This window comes from Protopterus annectens, chromosome 6.part0, assembly GCF_019279795.1.
Source record: "Protopterus annectens isolate FY-2018-M chromosome 6.part0, PAN1.0, whole genome shotgun sequence".
NCBI classification, from domain to species: Eukaryota; Metazoa; Chordata; order Ceratodontiformes; family Protopteridae; genus Protopterus; species Protopterus annectens.
This window is the reverse complement of record NC_056737.1, coordinates 5,818,325-5,838,614: the sequence shown is the minus strand read 5'-3', so window position 1 is coordinate 5,838,614 and position 20,290 is coordinate 5,818,325. Positions and strand designations below refer to the sequence as shown.

The 20,290-nt window shown below is 43.9% G+C and overlaps 1 protein-coding gene across 1 annotated transcript in view; it reads right to left on the bottom strand.

The window, feature by feature from the left end:
- SART1 (spliceosome associated factor 1, recruiter of U4/U6.U5 tri-snRNP) overlaps positions 1-20,290 on the bottom strand; it is a 1,154,259-nt gene that overhangs the window by 910,334 nt on the left and 223,635 nt on the right. Inside the window, exon 5 of the mRNA XM_044073787.1 lies at positions 4,878-4,980. Within this exon, the coding sequence (XP_043929722.1) occupies positions 4,878-4,980 (103 nt within the window). The remainder of the gene's footprint in view (positions 1-4,877; positions 4,981-20,290) is intronic.

Here is a 20,290-nt window from a genome sequence, read left to right as displayed (position 1 = left end):
CCAGTTCGGAGCCATCAGTATTATCCTTGGACATTCCTCTTTGATTTTCAGTAGTACCTTGTGCATCAAGGGAAGAGGTGGGAATGCATATGCTGTCAGGCCTTTCCAGCTGAAGGATAGAGAGTCCACCTTCCATGCAAGTGGGTGGAATGTCCTTGTGCAGAATTTTTTGAGCTGGTGATTTTGTGGGGAAGCGAATAGATCTATCTGTGGCATTCCCCATTTCTTTGTGATGGCCTTGAAGATGTCCGGGTGTAGCATCCATTCGTGAGCATCCGAGGTTGTTCTGCTTAAAATGTCTGCTAGGGTGTTCTCTTTTCCCGGTACAAATATTGCCTGTAACTGGATGTTGTAGCTGAGAGCCAGATTCCAAAGGTCCAAAGTCATTCTGCATAGGGGTAAGAATGAGTGCCTCCCTGTTTGTTGATGTACCACATGACTGTGGTGTTGTCTGTCCTTATCATCAAATGGCCTTCTTTGAGGAATGGTCTGAATTTTAGGATTGCCAGTTTTACTGCCAGCATTTCTTTTGGTTTATGTGCAGGTGCAGCTGGTCCTGAGTCCACAGTCCTTGTACGCATTTGTCCAGCATGTGTGCCCCGCATCCCAGGTCTGAGGCATCCGTAGTGATGGTTTGGTTTGCTCGAAAGTTGTGGAAGGGTAAGTCTGGGTTTGACTGGCATGCCGAGCCCACCAGAGGAACTCCTGTTTTAAGCATGGGATTAGTGGTATTTCTGTTTCTAAGCTGTGCCTGTGTTGAGACCATAAATTCTTTAGGTACCACTGTAACTTTCTCATATGCAGTCTGGCATGTGGGACCAAGATTATGCATGATGCCATGAAGCCCAAGGCCTGCAGAACTTTTCTTGCTGTTAGTTTGTTCTGCTTTGTTAATGCTAAGAAGTAAAGAGGGAGTTCTTTTGTTTTTCTGCAGTTAGGAATGCCATCTGTTTTACTGTGTCCAATTCCGCGCCCAAGAATGTTCTTGTCTGGGATGGGATCAGCCTTGACTTTTGAAAATTGACTGTGTATCTCAGGGCTTGTAGCAAGTAAATGACCCTTTGTAAATCTGTTGTCAGCTTGCTTTTGTTGTCCGCTTGTAACAGGCAGTCGTCCAGGTATGGATAAATTTGAATTCCCTGTACTCTGCAGTGAGCGATTACTGATGCCAGGCATTTTGTGAATACTCTGGGCGCAGTAGATAAGCCAAAAGGCAATGCTGAGAATTGATAATGCAAGAAATCTGAGGTATCTTCTGCAATTTGGTCGAATGGGGACGTGCAGGTATGCCTCCTTGAGATCTAGAGTTACCAGCCAACACTCCTTGCCCAGCATGGGAAGAAGTTGCTGTAGGGTCAGCATTTTGAATTTTAGGACAATGATGTATGTGTTTAAGATGGACAGGTCGAGAATAGGTCTCCAGTTTTTTTCTTTTCTTGGTACTAGGAATAGTCTGGAGTAGAATCCTTTGCCCTGTTCTGTTATTGGCACCCTTTCCACAGCTCTCATCTTTATTAATTCCGCTATCTGGTGCAGGGCTTCTATTTTTTGATTTGGGGCAGGTTTGGCATTCCTCTTTTACTGGTAAAGTGTGGAAGTGGAACCGGTAGCCTTGGTCTATGGTTTGCAAAATCCACTTGTCTTTTGTAATATAGTGCCAATTTTTCGAGAATAAGACTAACTTTCCGCCTAATGGTGCTGCTATTTGCTCCCTGGTAGGCGGAGATAGAGCCAAGTCACTGAGATTGTCCTGTTGTAGTGGCAGTGGTTGTGTCTGTGCCTCAGTTATTGCCTTGCCACTGTCGTCCTCTGTAGGCACCTCCTCTGGATTGATTTCTGCCCCTAGAGCGTCTGTTCCTGCCCCTTTGGGATCTTGTGGAGTAAGGAAAGGACCAATTTTTGGCAGGCCAGTTCCTGCTAAACCTGGGGGCTGAACCTGTAGGAAATCTTTAACTGTTTGTACAGATTTTGCCTTCTCTTCCATTTTCTTCATTACCTGCTGGGCCGGTTCCCCAAATAGACTGGCCTTATCCATAGGAGCATCCAATAGCTTAGCTTTAACATGATCCGGCAAGACCTGTTCTTTCAACCATGCATGTCTTCTTATCACTGTGCCAGTCATGGCTGATCTAAATGAAGCCTCCAGTGCATCATAGCCACATTTTAAAGAATGGTTACTAACCTGTTGGATGTTATTCACCATTTCTAATACATATTTCTTATCTAAAGATTCATCAGAGGACAGCTTTTTAATTAACTGATCAAGCATAAACTCTTGGTATTGGATCATGTGAAAACTGACAGTTTAAAGCTCTAGCTAAGAGAGTAGCAGAGGTGTAGACTTTTTTCCCCCATCTCTCTAAGGACCTGGATTCCCTTTCAGAGGGAATAGGGTTTTTTGCTGTGGTCGAAGCTACTGCCTTAGGCCCCTGGGATATAGTTTCGGGGTCTGCAAGTGGGGCCTTGTATAGGTGGTGATGAGTGTCTGGCACCATGTAAAATCTATCTGGTTTGGCAGGGGCTGGAGGTAAAGAATCAGGTGCAGTGCAGACATCATTAAATGCATCGTCCACAACAGGTAAGACAGGAGGTATAGCTAAGGGCCTATGTTGTGGTAAGTGCAGAAAAGTCCTAAGCCTTTTTCTTGAATCTGAGAAATCTTGTCCCTGCCATTGGAATTGTTCTCTCATGGCATGTAAGGTTTCCCCAAAGGAGAATTCCTCTGGTGGAGAGGCAGCTGGAATGGATTCTTCAGCATCTGAATCTTCATAATTGGAAAAAGGAGCCTCTGGGCTGGTCTGTAATGTCTGAGTCATCCGCAGAATCATCAGAGGACACAGGCTCGGGGGGCTCTGCTCTAGGTCTCTTTTCTGGTGGCTGAGAGGCCCTGTCTGGGTGAGATTGGGATCCCCTAATTAAGGATATTAAATCTTCTGCCAGAGTAAGCATTTGTGAACTAGAAGTGGGCCTGAGTGAGGGTGGTTTAACAGGCACTGATTTAGCTGATTTGGCTGCTTTAGCCCTGGCAAAGGCCTTAATAGACATGGCTGCAGGAGGCCTAGCAGCACCACGTGCTGGGGTAGAAATATCCAAGGGGATGTTGTCTGATAGATCAGTTGGAACCACAGTTGTAGGCAAAATTTCTGAGGCTGATTCAGGTAAGGTAGCAGGAGCCTCAGTAGTAGTCATGGATTCGGCTGAAGATTGACCAGTTTTCTCTGTTTCGGCCGAAACCGAGACACTCGCGGCTTGCTTAACCGTGGTTTCGGCCGAAACCGCGGACCGCGAGTGTCGGTCTTTTTCTTTGCGTTTTTTAACAATTTGGGTAGTCGGAGGATCCGACGGCATAATGTACGCAAAATCTGAGCCGAAAAACTGTTCAGCAAACTCCGACCGACGCCTAAGCGTTCGTCGGTTGAAGGAAGCACAGGCCGAGCAGGCTGCTACGTCGTGGTCTGGGCCTAAGCAAGGCAAACAGTAAGAGTGGAAATCTTTATGAGGTATTTGTTTCCCACAAGTTAAACAGTTATTGACTTTTTCTGACATCGGCTGAGGCAAGAAAGAGTCCCCAACGGGGTACTTAGCTTTTTAGAAGTCTTCGAAGTAGTATTCGGTAGTAGTAATCTCTGGATCTGACCGACCGGCACTTGCGAACAGCTTCTGCTTCGGGCGCCACGCGGCAAGAAAGACTGAGGAAAATGGCGTCGGCTGTTATGACTGCAGATGCATCCATGAAGGACATCTGGTCGGGAAAGCCGGTGCGGAGAAGACCTAGCAGGGGACCGGCTATGGGGTTTCTCGGGCTCAGGGGAGAACCTTGGAGAACGGAGCCGAGGAGACCCAGGCCTAGTCGGAGACCTCACTTTGGGTGATGGACCTGCCTGCAACAAGCGATCAAGGGACCACTTGCGAGGCCTGTCTTTTTTAGTCTTATCCCCTTCCCAGAACTCTTGGCGGGAGTTTGAGTCCCAGAGGCCAGGGAATAAGAGAAAGATGCAGCAGCCACTGTTCCCCCAGCGGGGGAAGAAAGGACTGCCATCCCTGGGGAGGGAAGCAGGCCTTTGAGGATACGTTTGTCCTGCCTGTCCTTAAGTGCTCTGGGGTTGAACCCAGCACAAACAGAACAGGGGGGACTTAAGGTGGTCTGCATCCAGGCATACCATGCACAGAGTGAGGCCATCTGCTGGAGAAAACTTATGGCCACACACACACTGCATTTTCTGAAACCTGCTATTGGGGCTTCTGCACCAGACCCAGGCACACACACACACATGCATGCTAGAAAGTACAGACAGAAAGAAAGGGAAAAATTTTTTTTTTTTTTTAACTGATGCAGTTGCGAAAAGGTAAAGAAATACAGAAAGGATAGAACAAATTTGAAAAAGTTGGCAAAAAATACAACACCCAATAAACTCAGAGCTCAGACCACGCTTGTTGCTACACTGGCGGCAAATGAAATCTGAAGGGAGAAGGGAGACAGGGGATATTATGGGTAAGGGGAGGAGCTTGGAGCTCGGATCAATAGCTGAAAAATGCGGCCGTGTCAGATCCGATGTGGATCTGAAACCCACAGGCTGAAGACCAAATTAAGTAAACTACTTCAGATCAGCTGTTTAAATATGTATATCCGAAACAAAAAAGACTGAATATACAGCACTGCTCTACTTTTTTCCATCACATAATCTTTTAATGCATATGAATTGTAATGCCAGACTTAGCACTGTTTGAGAACTCTGTACAGCAACTAAGCACTACTGTGTCCTAGGGAAAATGCAGTCTGTAGTGATCAAACAAACTACACATGTGAAACATCTATCGCATCCTGAACATAAAACTCTTAAATGACAATGATATGTGTGCCAAGTGCCATTACTTACCCTTCTATCTGCCATGTCCCTCTCTTGCTGAATCTTTCGGGACTTCTGAATCCATGTAACCGTATCGTCAAGCCAGTCATCATCTCCCAAAGACTTTACTTTACTGGAGAAGAAGAAAAAGTGCATCAATTGATAAAAAAGTAAATTCCATCCATTCACAACCCCTTTTTCCCATTTGTTTTGCACATGGGGTCAGGGGGACTATCATCAAGAGCCAAGGTTCACACTGCCGGGTGGGTAAGCCATGCCTCGGTTTTTCTTCTACACCACATACTTGCATGCACACTCTCACCTATGGCCAATTTAGTGTGTCCAATCCACCTATTGCATGCCTTTGGAATGTGGGAGAAAATCAGAGCACCCAAAGGAAACCCATGTGAACACAGGGAGGACATACAGACTTTGCACATAAGGCACCCCAGCCGAGAATTAAACCAGGAAGAGTTTGTACATATAATTACAACTGATAACTGAATTAGAACATCAAAACAATCTTCAAATATATTGTTGTGTATGCACAAGTACATTTCCTAACATCGACATGCAAAAACATTGACGTTCACTACATCATTTTCTATACACTGAAGCTAAGGTTGGTATGTACACAAAAGGACAAAGTGCAAGAAAACCGATGAAAATTTGGGTCAATTTACAAAGTTTGTATGCAAATTAGGCTTTGCCTACTGAACTCTATGAATAGCATCACTGTGCTTATGTGTGTGTTTTTAATGGTGTACTCAACAGAATGTTCATGCACAAGAATAACAAACATATGCTGATCAAGAAAGTGGAGCAATGCAAGTGCATGTGAGGGTAGTATACAAATGTCCCTGCTTTTCTTCACCTAGTGGAAGGACATGCAAAGTGTATACAGATACAGACAGAGAAAAAAAAGTTAATTGAAGTCAGAGAAATGCAAAAAGATGAAAGATACACTGAAGAAATTATCAATCAGCACCTTTAGACAGTCTTTCCATAATTACACAATTTATACCAGAACATTAAAACCATGCAAGATACAGACTGAGACTGAGACTGTAGACTTTTATGAGAGTAGATTAAGCTGACATGGGGAGAAAGTCACTTGCAATGAAACGGAGAGAGAACTACCAATAAGAATGAATCAGGTATGCAGAACTCAGTGCTTTGGAAAAAAAAGATCAAGATGGCAAAACAGGAACATAAGGCTCATAACTAGAGCAAAAGGCAGGGCATACAAGAGTTGAAAGAGAAGCAGTGGTGGAGCTTCAGTATCAGGAGCCAAGCAGAAATATAATAAAATGGGTTGAGGGTAGCAAAAGAAAAGGTAAAAGGGGAGTTGGCAAAAAGGGAAGCAAAGACTTCCCAGGTACACTACAGAAAAGAGAAGAAATGGACTGATCTTAACAGGTTAATCAAGGCTTAGAGGGAAAAGTCAGAAGACTGGAAAAAAACAGGTGTACTGAATGAAAATACCACTTTCTCTGTCTTTCAAAAGGAAATGGAGGGCAGGGTTTCATGCTAGGAGGGAAGTACAGCAGAGGGGGGTGATCACTGGTTAGACGCAAGGATACAGTTGAAAGAAAGATAAGGGAAATCCATTTTACAGGAGAATAACAAGTGCAGACCACACACTATGCCAAACAAGATCCTGACAAATCTATGCAGTGTGCTGGCTTATCTTCTGATGGATATTAGGATCACTGTCAGTGGTGTAAATGGCCAAGGACTAGAATATGGCAAAAGTGACCCTGTAGAAGGGGAAGCAAGGGGGGAAAAAAAAGGAAGAGAACTACAGTCCTGCTAGCTTAGCAGTGGGAAGGAAAACAATTAAGCGAATCCTGAAAGGAATTTGGTCTGCCTTCCTAGGTAGCATCAATCTCCATGACAACAACCAGCATAGGATCCTTCATGGCAAAGGCTGCTGCTAATAGAACAGCGGGAGTGAGAATGACAAGTTTGGATCCTGCATTGTTTAATGGGCAGAACACTGAGGTAGTGACAGGGACAATGTCAAACGTAAAGGCAATTGCTATTGGAGTAATGAACTGACTGGTCCTAGACCAAGTGCACTTCAGTATTGTTGTTTCAGGTATATGATGGAAGAAAGAAACAGAAAAGCATCAGTTTTCATCAGTGATGAAGAAAGATAAAGGTAATGGTACAAGATGAGCAAAAGTGTCTAAGAAAGGAGGCAAAAGGATGACCAAGGGGGGCAAACAAATATCTGCAAAACAGTGCACTTGAGTCACAGCCATTTTGGAGTGCAGTATCAGCTAAAGAGGACTGGAAATGGTGGCAACAGAGAAAAAAAATTGCAGGCTGGTGGTCACACACATAATGGACTACCAAGGGCACAGTAAGATGGCCCTAGGAGCAATGAACAGTGTGTGCCTGAGTGTACCTCAAGCGGACAGACGTCAGAAAATAGATAATTTTTATAAGCTAATGGACTCTGGTCAGGCCACAACAACAGTATGGTGTACAGAGGCCATACAAGAAAAAGGACAATTTCAGCTGCTGGAAGGAGTCTAGAGGAAAACAACAACAAAAGTGTGTAAGAAGAAGGGGAAAGGAGTGCCCCACTGGAAAAGTGATACTTTTTTTTACTTCAAGTCCCAACATTTCAAAAATTAAACCACTACTCCTTCTCCTCAGTATGACTTTTTGAGACATCTTTATATAAAAGAGAAAATACTCAAATATTACAATTTCAGAGTAAGACTGCATTCTCTCTAATCAGGCTCACATTTCCACTGTTCCAATGATCATACTGAAGCTCTCTGAACTTTCAGCAAGCACCTGCGGTGGGAATATGGCAAGAGACGTTCTTGGTGGAGAATAGAAGAGACAGAAGTGTCAAAATATTACAGCAAAACCTCATGTCTGGGAGTTTTGAAGAGTTCAGCTTGAACAGGAAGGCCGGGGAGGGGATGGTAGGTGCAAGACAGCATGTTGCAGTGAAACTCCACTCATGAGTTCTAAAATTACATCTTCACTCAGAGGGGTTTAGACCTTTGGAGTAGTTTATCATAAAGAGTGGTTGAGAGGGAATCCACAAGCATTCCTGAGGCAAGATGAAAGTATGGGACAAAGGCAAGGGAGAAGGAACAGATTTTGAGGAGGTAGAACACTAAACGCCCTTAAATGACAGACTAGGAAAGACAACTCCCTCCATTCTGCTTGTGTAGCAAATGCAGTGCAGTTAGTTGAGCTCTTCCCACAACTGTACTATATTACTTCTATGTACTGCAGCTATTCTCTTCTTAGTCTTGGTATCCAGACACAGGTAAAACACCAACACTATGAACTACTGAGGTGATGGAAATATATTCTAACAGAGTCTGAATCACATTAGTCACAAAGCCTTCCTATTGTACACACAATTTGCAATATGTGGTAAAGGACTGAAAAGAAAAACAGATCCATCATATCTCATGTAGGTCATGCAGAAATTCTACCAAATATGTGACAGAAATAGCAGCATTTCTGAAGTGACACCCTGAACCCATGTGCAAAAAATGTGACAATAGGGGTTGTAGAAGAATGGATGACCTACTAAAGCTTGTCATGCTCATGATTACAAAAAGGACGGCCACCAAATAACCATTTAGATTTTTTTTTCATCAACTCCTGCCCAGCTTACCAGACACAAAAGAAGCAAATGGGCAGTATGCGGGAAATTTTCTGTACAGAGGCTATTTATTATTTACTGATTGACATTTGACCAGGAAAGTCCACTGGGCTTGAGACCCATTTTCAGTGGAGGCCCAGAGAGAAAAGCTCCAAGATGCATGAAAATCATTACATGAATTTGTAAGGAAACAATTACTTATAACGCAACTGAAATAATACAGAAAACTATCTAAACAGCACACGTAAAAAGGCACAATACAGTAACAATGGAACATTAGCATGCAGGAAAATTATACAGTTAGAAATATTTAACAATACAGCTCAATTTTTTGGGGGGAGTAGGAAAATGGAAAGGTAAGTGTAGAGGGAAGGTAGAATTAGAGAGTTAAACTTAAAGGTAGGACAGATATAGTTAGAATCTTATAGCTAGGTGGTGGAAATATGTAGATTATAGGTGGCATGTATTTAATGGTAGTACTAAAAGTAGAAAGTGACAGAAAAAAAAATGTGTTAAGATAGTTGTATAAGTGTCTGGACTAGGATACTAAAGATTAGGGATAACTCATATGGCATGACAGTATGACATATACATAAGTATATTTGCTTTGTGAAACAGTTTTGCTAGATTAAGGAGGCTGTGAATATGTGTTGCATATGCAGTTGGGGTTATCAGCGAGTTGTTGTTTTAGTTTTCTTTTACAGGAGATTATGTTATCTAATTCTGTAAATGACGGTGGGAGGGTGTTCCACAGTTTAGTTATGGAAAGGGGAATAGAGGCAGCTACCTGCGCTTTAACTAAGTTTTGATACTTCACGTAGGTGTTTGTTGTTTCTGGATGGGACGTAAAGTTCAATGATATTTTTCAGGGGAGGGCAACACTCAGGTTTATAAATGAGTTTATGGGCAAAGGTAAGTTGTGTGCAATGTAGGTAATGTCCAAATATAGCCAGTTTAGTTCTCTAGCCTGGCTATATGGTGGGTGGAATATGGTTGGGCTGATGTGAATTTTGCAATCTTATAATAACAGGACTACAGTTTGTACTGCAAAGAGTTATGGAGATTGGTGAAGACAGGAGACCCATATAGTAAGGCTGGAAAAAGAAGACTTTTTGAAAGTTTTATTCGGACGGATTTGTCCAAGTATTGTTTGTTTTGGTAAAGTTTGCCTAATTTGAAGTGAGTCTTTTTTTATTACGTTATTAATATGCAAGTCAAAGCTAAGTTTGCTGTCAATAGTAATTCCTAGCAGTTTGAGTGAAAATGACAACAGATATGAAAGTTATGTACTCACTATAACTATGCATCTGTGTTGTCCATTTTCATTCTTCCTCAACGAATGGGGTTTAGGATCCAATCCTCGGATCTTGGCCACATTACTCTAGATTCCAGGATCTGACTCTCGAGCTCATCCCTTTATCCATAATGCCCATGACCACTGAATTACCTCAAATTGAGTTTGCTGCTAATATACAACTAAAAACTAGTGATACTACTACAGAAATGAGAAAGTTAAGAGAACATTAACAGAGCAAAGGCTCAAACAGGAACTGTGGTTCCTAAGAAAAAATTCCATCAGATCTCTCCCAAAGACATGAATGGGAGAAGGTGGGGGGAAATTTGTGGAAGAATGAAAATGGACAACACAGATGCATAGTTATGGTAAGTTCATAACGTTTATAGATATGCTGTTATTTTCATTCATTCCTCAATGAATGGGACAGAGTCTCCAGCTACGAAAACCCTGGGTAGCCCTCATGATGTTCCGGAGAACAACAGAACCAAATGCAGCTCTGTTTCTGGAGATGATATTCAACTTGTGCTGAGTAATAAAGTATGAGTATTAGACCATGTGGCAGCTGCACAATCATCATCAATGGAGGCTCTGGCCCAAAATGCAGCTGACATAGCCACTGACCTAGTTGAGCGCACCCTTAGTTGTCTTGGTAGGATTAAAACTCTAAAAAAGTAAATATAAGAAATGCAATCTGTAATCCATTTGGCTAGTGCAGTCTTTGAGACAGGTGATCCTAGTTTATTACTGGATTAGGAAACAAACAATTGGTCAGATTTTCTAAATTCATTTGTTCTATGAAGACAAAGATGAAGTTGCCTACGCACATCTAAAAGATGAAGCATGTATTTTCCTTTAATGTCAAATGTAGGAAAGAAAACAGGTAAGCTGATCAATTGATTAATGTTTTTTTCGGAGGCAACTTTAGTTGAAAAGGAAGAGTTACTATCCAAGGTAACCTTAACTTTAGCGAAAAATCAAACAACATAGTTTTTCAGAGAGTACTTGAAGTTCAGAGACTCACCTCGCAGAAGTTGCAGCCACAAGAAAAAATGTTTCTCAAGAAAGAAACTCGAGGTCTGCTTTAGCCAAAGATTCAAAGGGTGATTGTACTAAACTCTGAAATATGACAGTAAGTTCCCAAGATAGAGTGGGATCCTTAATCAGAGGTCTAAGTAAAAAGGTACTTTAAGAAATGCTTTGCATATCTTAGACGAGGCTAAAACAAACATAGTCTCCAATGTGGCAACTAGAGGTGGCTGACAGATGAACTTTGATGGCAGAGAAACTCGCACTATTTTGAAAAATAGAAGCAAGGAAAAGTACAGTTGTGTACACTTACCATAAATGTAAATGTTCGAGTGTATTCACTGTTGCAGTCATCACATTTGGGTTATCTGCCTGCAGGTAGCCCTCAGCCAGCCTGAATACCAGTCTCTTCGGATTTCTGCGTTGGATGCTGTCGCTTCTTCCCTAACGTTAGGGGTATAAAACATGCAACCAACGCCAGTAAATCAGGTTTTTCTTGCCCCAGATGTCAGGTGCCCCCACAGTAGGGAGCAATTATATGGTACGGTACACCCCCATCAAAAAGCAAATACACAAGAAAAAATAAATATACCAACAAGAAGGAAAGGTAGAGCCAAGAGAAGTCAGGGGGCTGGAAGGAGGGTTACCAGGACTGCAACAGTGAATACACTCGAACATCTACATTTATGGTAAGTGTACACAACTGTACTATGTTCTTTGTGGTTCACTGTTGCAGTCATCACATTTGGGTTAAGGAAGGGAGAAGGAAGTTAAAGAGAATTAGGGCCAGCTATTAAGCCCTGCAAGACTGCAGTGGCAAATCCAGCTCTTGATTTAGAAAAGATAGGCATGTGGTAATGCTTGGTGAAGGTAAGTACAGAGCTCCAGGTAGCAGCTTCTAGGATGTCCCTGATAGGGACTCCTCTGAGGAATGTCGCAGAGGTAGATGCAGCTCTGGTGGAATGAGATCTTATCTCTGTGGGGTAGGTTTTCCATGGTGCTTGTAGCAGAAATGAATGCAATCGGCTATCCATTTGGAAATGGTTTGCTTTGAAATGGCCTTCCCTTCTGCCCCTGCAGCAAAGCCAACTATCAGCTGTTCAGATTTTCTGAGAGGCTTAGTCCTGTCCAAATAGAATCTAAGTTGACTGTGTACATCCAGAGAGTGCAGTATCCGTTCCACTTTGTTTTGTGGATTAGGGAAAAAAGTAGGCAAATTAATGGACTGATTTAGGGCCACAATAGACACCACCTTAGTCCTGAGGGAAACCCTGTCCACATGGAAGATAATGAACAGTTCCACTGCCATGAGTGCCTGTAATTCCGACACACTTCTTGCTGAAGTGATAGCTAGAAGGAAGGCTGTTTTCCAAGAAAGGAATTTCAACTCTGCTGTTGCAGCTGGCTCAAAGGGGGAAATAGTGAGCTTTTCCAATACAAAGTTAAAGTCCCTGGGCTAGACTGGGAGCTCTCCTGGGGGGGGGGGGGGGTCTTAAATTTTTGGCCCCTCTAAGGAATTGTTTTAGCAAGGGGTGAGAGAAGATGGGTGGCTCCGTATTACAATGTGCTGAAATGGCAGAGGCATGAATTTTAATTGACAAGAAGGATATGCCCTTGTGGAGCATTTCTGTTAAATTACTCTAGAATATGAGGTAAGCTGAGCACTGTTGTGCCCACCCTCTGAGCCTGGCTCCAGGAACAGTATCTTTTCCACTTTTCAGCATAGGATTTTCTAGTACTATTCCTCCTTGCCTCCAGAGTGACATCCAGCATCTGCTTACTGAGGGATGCTAGAGGAGAGCTCAAGGAATTAGCCAGGCTGCAAGGTTCGAGGTTTGAAGCTGAGTGCAGAATCTGGCCCATCTGCCGGGACAGCAGGGAAGGGGTCTGAGGCAGGTGCCATGGTTGTAGCAGTGTCATACTGTGCAAGAGGGGGTACCAGTGCTGGCGTGGCCAGTCTGGTGCAATCAGTATTGTCCTTGGCTTGTCCTGTTTGATCTTTAGTAGAACCTTCGAGAGGAGAGTTAGACGGGGAAAGCCATAAACTGAGAGGCTTTCCCAGGTAAAGGACAGGGCATCCACTTTCCAAGCTTGACTGTGGGGAGTTCTTGTGCAGAATTTGTTCAATTGGTAGTTCTGAGGGAGACAAACAGGTCTACCTCTGGAGTCCCCCATTTGTTCCTCAAGAGACTGAATATTTTTGGTTCTAGTTTCCATTCATGTGGGTCCATGAGATTTCTGTTCAATCGTCTGCCAGTGAATTTAGTTTGCCTGGCAGAAATTGTGCTTGTAGGTGTACTTGGTAGCTCAAGGCCGTGTTCCACAGAGCCATGGCTAGTTTGCAGAGAGGGTATGAGTGGGGTTTCCCCCTGCTTGTTTATGTACCATATAATTGTGGTGTTGTCTGTCTTTACCAATAGTTGTCCTGGAAGAATACAGTCTTTAAAGGCTGTCAGAGCATTCTGTACAGCTAACATTTCTTTCGGATTGATATGCAGGTGCATCTGTCTCAGGTTCCATTTGCCCTGAATGCACTGCCCTGCCATGTGAGCCCCCCATGCATAGTCTGATGCATCTGTTGTTGGGGTTTGGGTGGCAGGGGGTAGAGTGAAAGGGAGTCCCTTGTTGTGGTAGCAGGGCTCTGCCCACCAAAGGAACTCTGTCTTCATACAAGGAATGATAGAAATCATTGTTTCCAGGTCCTGAGAATGTTGACACCATAGGCTTTTTAGATACCATTGGAGTTTCCTCATATGCAGTATCGCCATGAACCCCAGAGCTTGCAGTATTTTCCTTGCAGATAGCTGGGGTTTTGTGGCCAATAGTTTGAAGTAGGTTGTCAAATAAACTTGTTCCTCTGGAGTGAGGAATGCCATCTGGGAAGTTGTGTTCAAGCTTGCTCCCAGGAATACAATCTGTTGGCAGGGTACTAGGTGAGATTTCTTTTCGTTGATAGTGTACCCCAGTGAGGTTAGAAGTTTCCTTACGAATGCCAGGTGTTGTAATGGCAAGTCCTGGCTTTCTGCCTGAATCGGACAATCGTCCAAGTATGGGTAAATTTGAATATTTCTCTGCCTGCAAAATGCAATGGCTGGAGCTAGACACTTTGCGAACACCCTGGACACAGTAGATAAGCCAAAGGGAAGTGCAGAGAACTGAAAGTGCATGGAGCCCGCCCTGAAATGTAGGCATTGTCTGCAGGATCCCCTTACTGGGATGAACAGGTAAGCTTCCTTTGAGTCTAGGGTTGCCAGGCATCCTTGGCTAGCATAGGAAGAAGCTGTTGAAGAGTTAGCATTTTGAATTTTGGAGGCACCAGAAAGGTGTTGAGAATAGAGAGGTCCAGGATAGGATGCCAGTTGTCTTTTCTGGGTACCAGAAAAAGTCTTGAACAAAAACCTTGTTCCCTTTGTTCTGCTGGGACAGGTTGAATAGCCCTGATACCGAGAAGAGAGAGAACCTGCTGTTGGGCCTCTGCCCATTGATTTGGGGATAGGTCTGGCCAACTATTTGGGGTTGGTAGTGTGTGGAAGTGGAATCTGTATCCTTGGGAAACTATGTTCAAAACACATTTGTCCTGGGTAATGCGTTCCCAATTTTTTGCATGCAGGGCAAGCTTTCCTTCTAAGGGAGCGGGTAGTTGAACAGGGCTTGGAAGGGTTAAGGTTAAGTCATTGTGCCATTTTTCTGTAGGGGGTGGCTTACTACTCCCTGCTTTGGAAGTGGGAGCCCCCCACTGCTTAGATCTGTGTGTAGCCTGAGACTGTAGCCTAGGTGGTCTGTTGTTCCTGGGTTTGGACTGAGAAGGCCTGGAAGGTACTGGAAAGGACCAGTTCTTTAAAGGCCAATGCCTACTGAATCTGGGAGGCTGTACTTGTAGGAAATCTTTAGCAATTTGCATAGATTAGCTTTTTCCTTCATCTTTTTGAGGACTTCTTCTGCTTTGTTGCCAAAAAGGCAGTCTTGGTTTAAGGGAGCATCCAGTAATTTAGCTTTAACATGATCTGGCAAGCTTTGTTCCTTAAACCAAGCATGCTTTCTAAGCACAGACCCAGTGACAGCAGACCTGCAAGATGCTTCTAAAGCGTCAAAACCACATTGCAAAGTATGTTTACCAACTTGCTCTGCAGAATGCATTAAATCTTGCAATTCTTAGTGTTTAGCACAGTCGGGAATCAACATCATTTTCTGTTCAAGTAGTCCCATAATATGCTGCTGATACTGTAACATATGAAACTGGCAATTTAAAGCCCTAATGGCCAAATTAGCAGAAGTGTATACCTTCTTACCCCATCTGTTTAAGGCTCTAGAATCTCTATCAGAAGGGGTAGGATTTTGGCAGCAGTAGCCTTAATGCCTTCTGGTCTTTGGGAAATGGTCTCTGGATCTGTAGAAAGATTCTTGAAGAGGAACTTGTGAAAGTCAGGTACTCTGTAGTACGTCAGGTTTTCTGGGAGCTGGAGGCAAAGTGTCTGGGTTAAGGCTACATTCCAAGAAAGCATCATCTACAATGTCCAGAACAGAAGGGATAGCTAAAGGCCTGTGTTGAGGTAGGAGTGAGAATTCCCTAAGTCTCAGAGTAATCCTGGCTTTCCCAGCGGAAATGCTCCAAGAGTATGCAAGGTTTCACCAAAAGAACAATCTTCTGGAGGGGAAGCAGAGGGAATGGAATCCTCTGCATCAGAATCCTCATAAGTAGATAAGGGAAAATCCTGGTAATCAGAAGGAGCAGAAATATCAGATTCCTGATCAGAAGAATCAGAAAGAAATTCAGTTCTAGGTCTCTTAGAGGGGGAATGCTGGCTTCCCCTAATTAAGGTAATAAGGTCTTCAGCCATTCTAAGCATTTGTTTTTGAGGGATAAGGGCCTGAGCCTGCGTTTGGTCATTGGTTTCCTAGGCATAGTACGAGTTTTTGGCCTGAGGAATATGGAACGTCTGGATGAAAACAATTGCGTTGGTTTAATATGAATGTCTGTGGGCCTGAATTCCATAGTCGAAGAAGAATCTCATGGCATAACGGACTCAGAATGGGTCTCAGTAGAGGCCTGCGAATCTGAAGTAGCAGGTATTAGGGGCTGCGAAAGCACCTCACTGAGTACCAGCAGACTGGCGATTAGCTTAACGGAAGCATCGGCGGCAGTTTTGGACCTATGGGGTCTGTCTCTGTCTTTATCCTTACCTTTTTTTCGGAAGATCGGTAGTCGGATGGCTTAATGAAGCCATTTTGGAGTATGGAGGTCGAGTATGAAAGTAACTGGCTGCAAAAATAGCCCAACGAAGAATAGTTTGGGCGTTGAAAAGGCACAAAACAGACAGCGAGGTACGTCGTGGTCTGGGCCTAAACAGGGGATGCAGTAAGAATGAAAATCTCTGAGATATTTGCTTTCCACAGGTAAGACAATTGTTAACTTTTACTGACATTGTTTGTAGCAAGAAAAAGGATCCCCAACGGGGTACTTACCTTTTCTGAAGATTTCGGGTCTGAAACTTGAAAATGAAAATTTCAGGAAATGGCCGACCGGCACTTGTGAACTGCTTCTGCTTCGGGCACCACACGGCAAGAAAAGACAGATGTAATGGCGTCGGCTGCATGTTTTGTACCCGACAACCTGACATAAGGGAAGAAGCAACTGCATTCGATGCAGAAATCCGAAGACTCTAGTATTCAGGCCGGCTGAGGGCTACCTGCAGGCAGACAACCCAAATGTGATGACTGCAACAGTGAAACACAAAGAACATTCTAAAACCGCAGGAAGTGGAGCAGTGAAAGGATCCAGTTCTCTCTTCTGAGCCCAAAAAGAAAACCTCTTCCAATTACTCTTATAAATCTTCCTTGCAGAAGGGCTTGTGGGATGATGATAAAATTTGTCGAACAGGAGAGGAAAGCCTGGAATGTCTATCCATCATTGGAATTGGAGAAACCATGCAGTTAATCTAAGGCCTGCAGTGACTGGATGAGTCATCTGTGACGGATGTGAAAGGAGGTCTGGACTGGGGTCCAGTGTCCAAGGAAAACATAGTAGGCGAGACTACAGAAATGGGAACCACACTTGCTGAGGCCAGAAGGGGGCAATGAGGATTACTCTGCTCTTCAACCAGAGTGATTTCTGAAGGAATTTGGGAATTAGAGATTGGGGAGGATATGCATACAGGAGACAGGGGGTCCGTACATATACTAGAGCACAGCAGCCATCAATACTAAGGCTTTGAGAAGCAGCTTTGCTGGGGAAGAGGGGTGAGAAAGAACCTGTCCGACATGGGATCTCAAAGCAAGAACTCAGTCTTGTGGTAAGACAACAAGACAATTGACTGTATCTAGGCAAGCCCCTATAAACTCCAATACTTGAACTGGCTGCAGGTGGGACTTTGACAGCTTGACTGTGATTCTCAGGGTTTGATAGTTAAAGTAAGTAATCCCATTTTTTTTTCTAGGAGACACCTGGTTGTAGCAGTAAGAATCCAGTCATCTAAATAAGTAAACACTGAATCCATGTAGTTTTAGATGAGCTGCTACCACTGCCACACATCTGGTGAACACCCTGGGGGCTGTGGTAAGACCAATGGGAAGGGCTCTGAGCAGGTAATGACTGGCTCCCAGCCAGAAACGCAAGTATCGTAAAGAGTGCCTGTTCACTTTGATGTGATAGTACGCATCCTGAAAATCTGTGGAGCACATCCAATCGTCCTTCTGTAAGGGGCAGAATGGACTGAACTGTGACCATCTGGAACTTGGAACTCTTTACAAACTGGTTCAGATAACTGAGATCCAAGCTGGGATAAATTCCGGATTCTCTTTGGGCTGTAGGGACCTCTTGGATAACATTTTTGTCTAGCATCTTTTGAACTTCTAACTCACACTGGGTGGAACATTGGGGAGACATTTTGATTTCAATGGGGGAACTTGTGAAAAGGGAATTTAATATCCTCTAGATATAATCCTTTACACCCATGAATCTTCTGTGATGGCTGTCCAGGCGTTTAGGTGCAAGGATAGGTGCCCCCCCAACTGCCTCCAGAGAAGGTCAGGCAACCTTTTAGGAGCACTAAAAGGGCTTGCCTGAGAAGGAATCTTGAGACCTTTGGTTCTGCAGACCCTTCTGCCCCGTGTGCAGCATCTTCCATTATAATTATCCCTCCCCCACCTCTGGCAGAAAAATCTCCACATGATTCTTGAAAAAGCCCTTGAGATTTTTGGAACCACATTTTTTTTACCACCACACCAATTCCTAGAAAAAGTTCTCCAAGGGGTAAAAAAACAGAATCCCATGGCAGATGAGGTTTTTCCATATTGCTCACTGCAGGAAAGTCTCTTTAATGGTTGATCCAAACAAAGTTGATCCATCAAAAGGAGCGTTGATGACTGATGCTTTAAAGGGCTCCACAAAATTGCACAACTGCATCCAGGCATGTCTCTTACAGGCCATGACTGAACCACAGGCCCGTGAGAAACCTTCAGCTGCATGCTGCATGTGAGATTAGCATTATGGACGCATTTTACATTAGTTGTAGGGTGGCCAATCGTGAGGAAAAAGATACGTGTTCCTCTACAAACATGAACCCAGGGGTAGAGTTAGAGAGTTCCTTAACTAAGTTCTTCACTAACCTAGTGAAGTGTGCCAGGTAGTTCAACGACCGTAAAGCAAAGGTCGCTGAGGCATAAACTTGCTTCTGATACTTGTCCAATGCCCTAGACTCTCTATTATGGTGATGAACAGTAGCGCTTGCTTGGCTAGCTCCTTCCTGGTGGCTGTCACAACATCTATGGTGTTCACAAGGATCCCTTTCGTCCAATACTGTGCGTCTGTAGGGACACTCAAACTCTTAACTGGGCATCTAGGAATCAGTTCTACAGTATCCGGTTCCTTCCATGCCTGGTGGGAGAAATGATCTACAAGCTCATCCATTGGGAGGTAACCCAGGACGTAGACAGGCCTAACCTGTAGGCTTCAAGGAACACAGATTCCTCCTCGGAAGGGGTTTGGGATGACCAACCACCTTTCTGGCATAAGATTTTTGAAATGTCTCTGAAGGAGACATCTTCAGGTGAAGCTCTAGGGAAACCTTCTGCTTCATCAAAATCAGTGTCTTCTGTAAGGAATTCCTGTGGGGAATCCAAGTGCTTCTTTTTGCACGAACTCCTTCTGGGGACCTCTTAAGTGGGATGCCTAGAAGCTCATACGGGCTGGCAGTCCATGAGGATAGGATGAGTAGACTCAGACACAGGAGCCAAATTGAATCCAAAGATGTAAGAGTAGAAACTGCTCTCAGATGAGGGAAGGCCCTCTCCACCACCTCCAAGGCAGAGGGACTAGGAAAAGCAGAGGACAATCCAACTGGAGCAGAAACTCTCAGATTACATGATCTAGGGCCTACCCTGACCCTCCACATCGAGACAGGAGTTGTAGCTGAGCTGTCCAGCGCTGAGGCCCCAAGGTGAAGCGATGGCTCCAAAAGCTTTGGAGTTAAAGTCATTCCCTCTGATCTGACGCCAACACTTTGGCTCCGGGATACATCCTACTCCATGGGAGTCAGAGACGAATGGATCAGGGAAGGAGTCTGCGTCAAAGAAAGAGGTTACTTTGATTTAGACATTTTAACTCTTGGAGATCTCTGATTGGAGGTCTCCAAAACAGACGGCTGCATCAGAAAATGAGTGGTAACTGTATGAGAGGATGGTTTGAAGCTCACAGATCCGATGGGAGATGGATCCAACAATACCCCATCTGGATCTGTATTCTGAGAAAGTTTCTCATCATCCTATCCACATCTGCTTCGAAAAGACTTTGGGAGGACCTGATGGAACAGGAAGTGGAAGGAAATCTAGAAGATTTCTTGTGAGTCTCCTGAAGAAAGGTGGACCTCAGTCTTGGGACACTGGCTCTGGGGAGAATCGAGGGCTTTGGAGCCGAGGAACTTTCAAAGCTGCAGACATCAGGTCTCAGAGTTGGTGGTTCTGAAGATACAGCAGACTTAGGAGACCTTGTTGGGGAGCGTTTTCTGTGTTCCCTGGGCTCCTTAGACTTATGAGAGTGGGTTTGAGCTCCTGATTTTAATGTACCAGAAGAAGGTGCAGAAGCAGGAATATGGCCCTTAAGTACCAGTTTGTTCATTCTATCAGTAATAGCGTTGAATCCAGCACAAATACTGCAAGAGGTGTCCAGGTGTGAACAGCCTGAGCAATAGCTGCACTACCTGTGGGCATCCGAATTGGGTATCTTATGCCCACAGGAAGTGCATCTTTTAAAGCCAGTCAGCTTTTCAGCCATACCACAAGAGAAAACTAGACAGCAGAAAACCACACAAGTAAAAGATGAGGTAGGTAGTTTTTTTTTGTTTGTTTTTTTAAATATCAGTATATGTGTAGCAAATAAATAAATGCTATAACTAAATAGTTCACAGCAAGGTAAAGGAGATGAATAAGAAATGTTACCAACAATGATAATATGGAATGCCCCAAAAAAATTACATTTGGTAA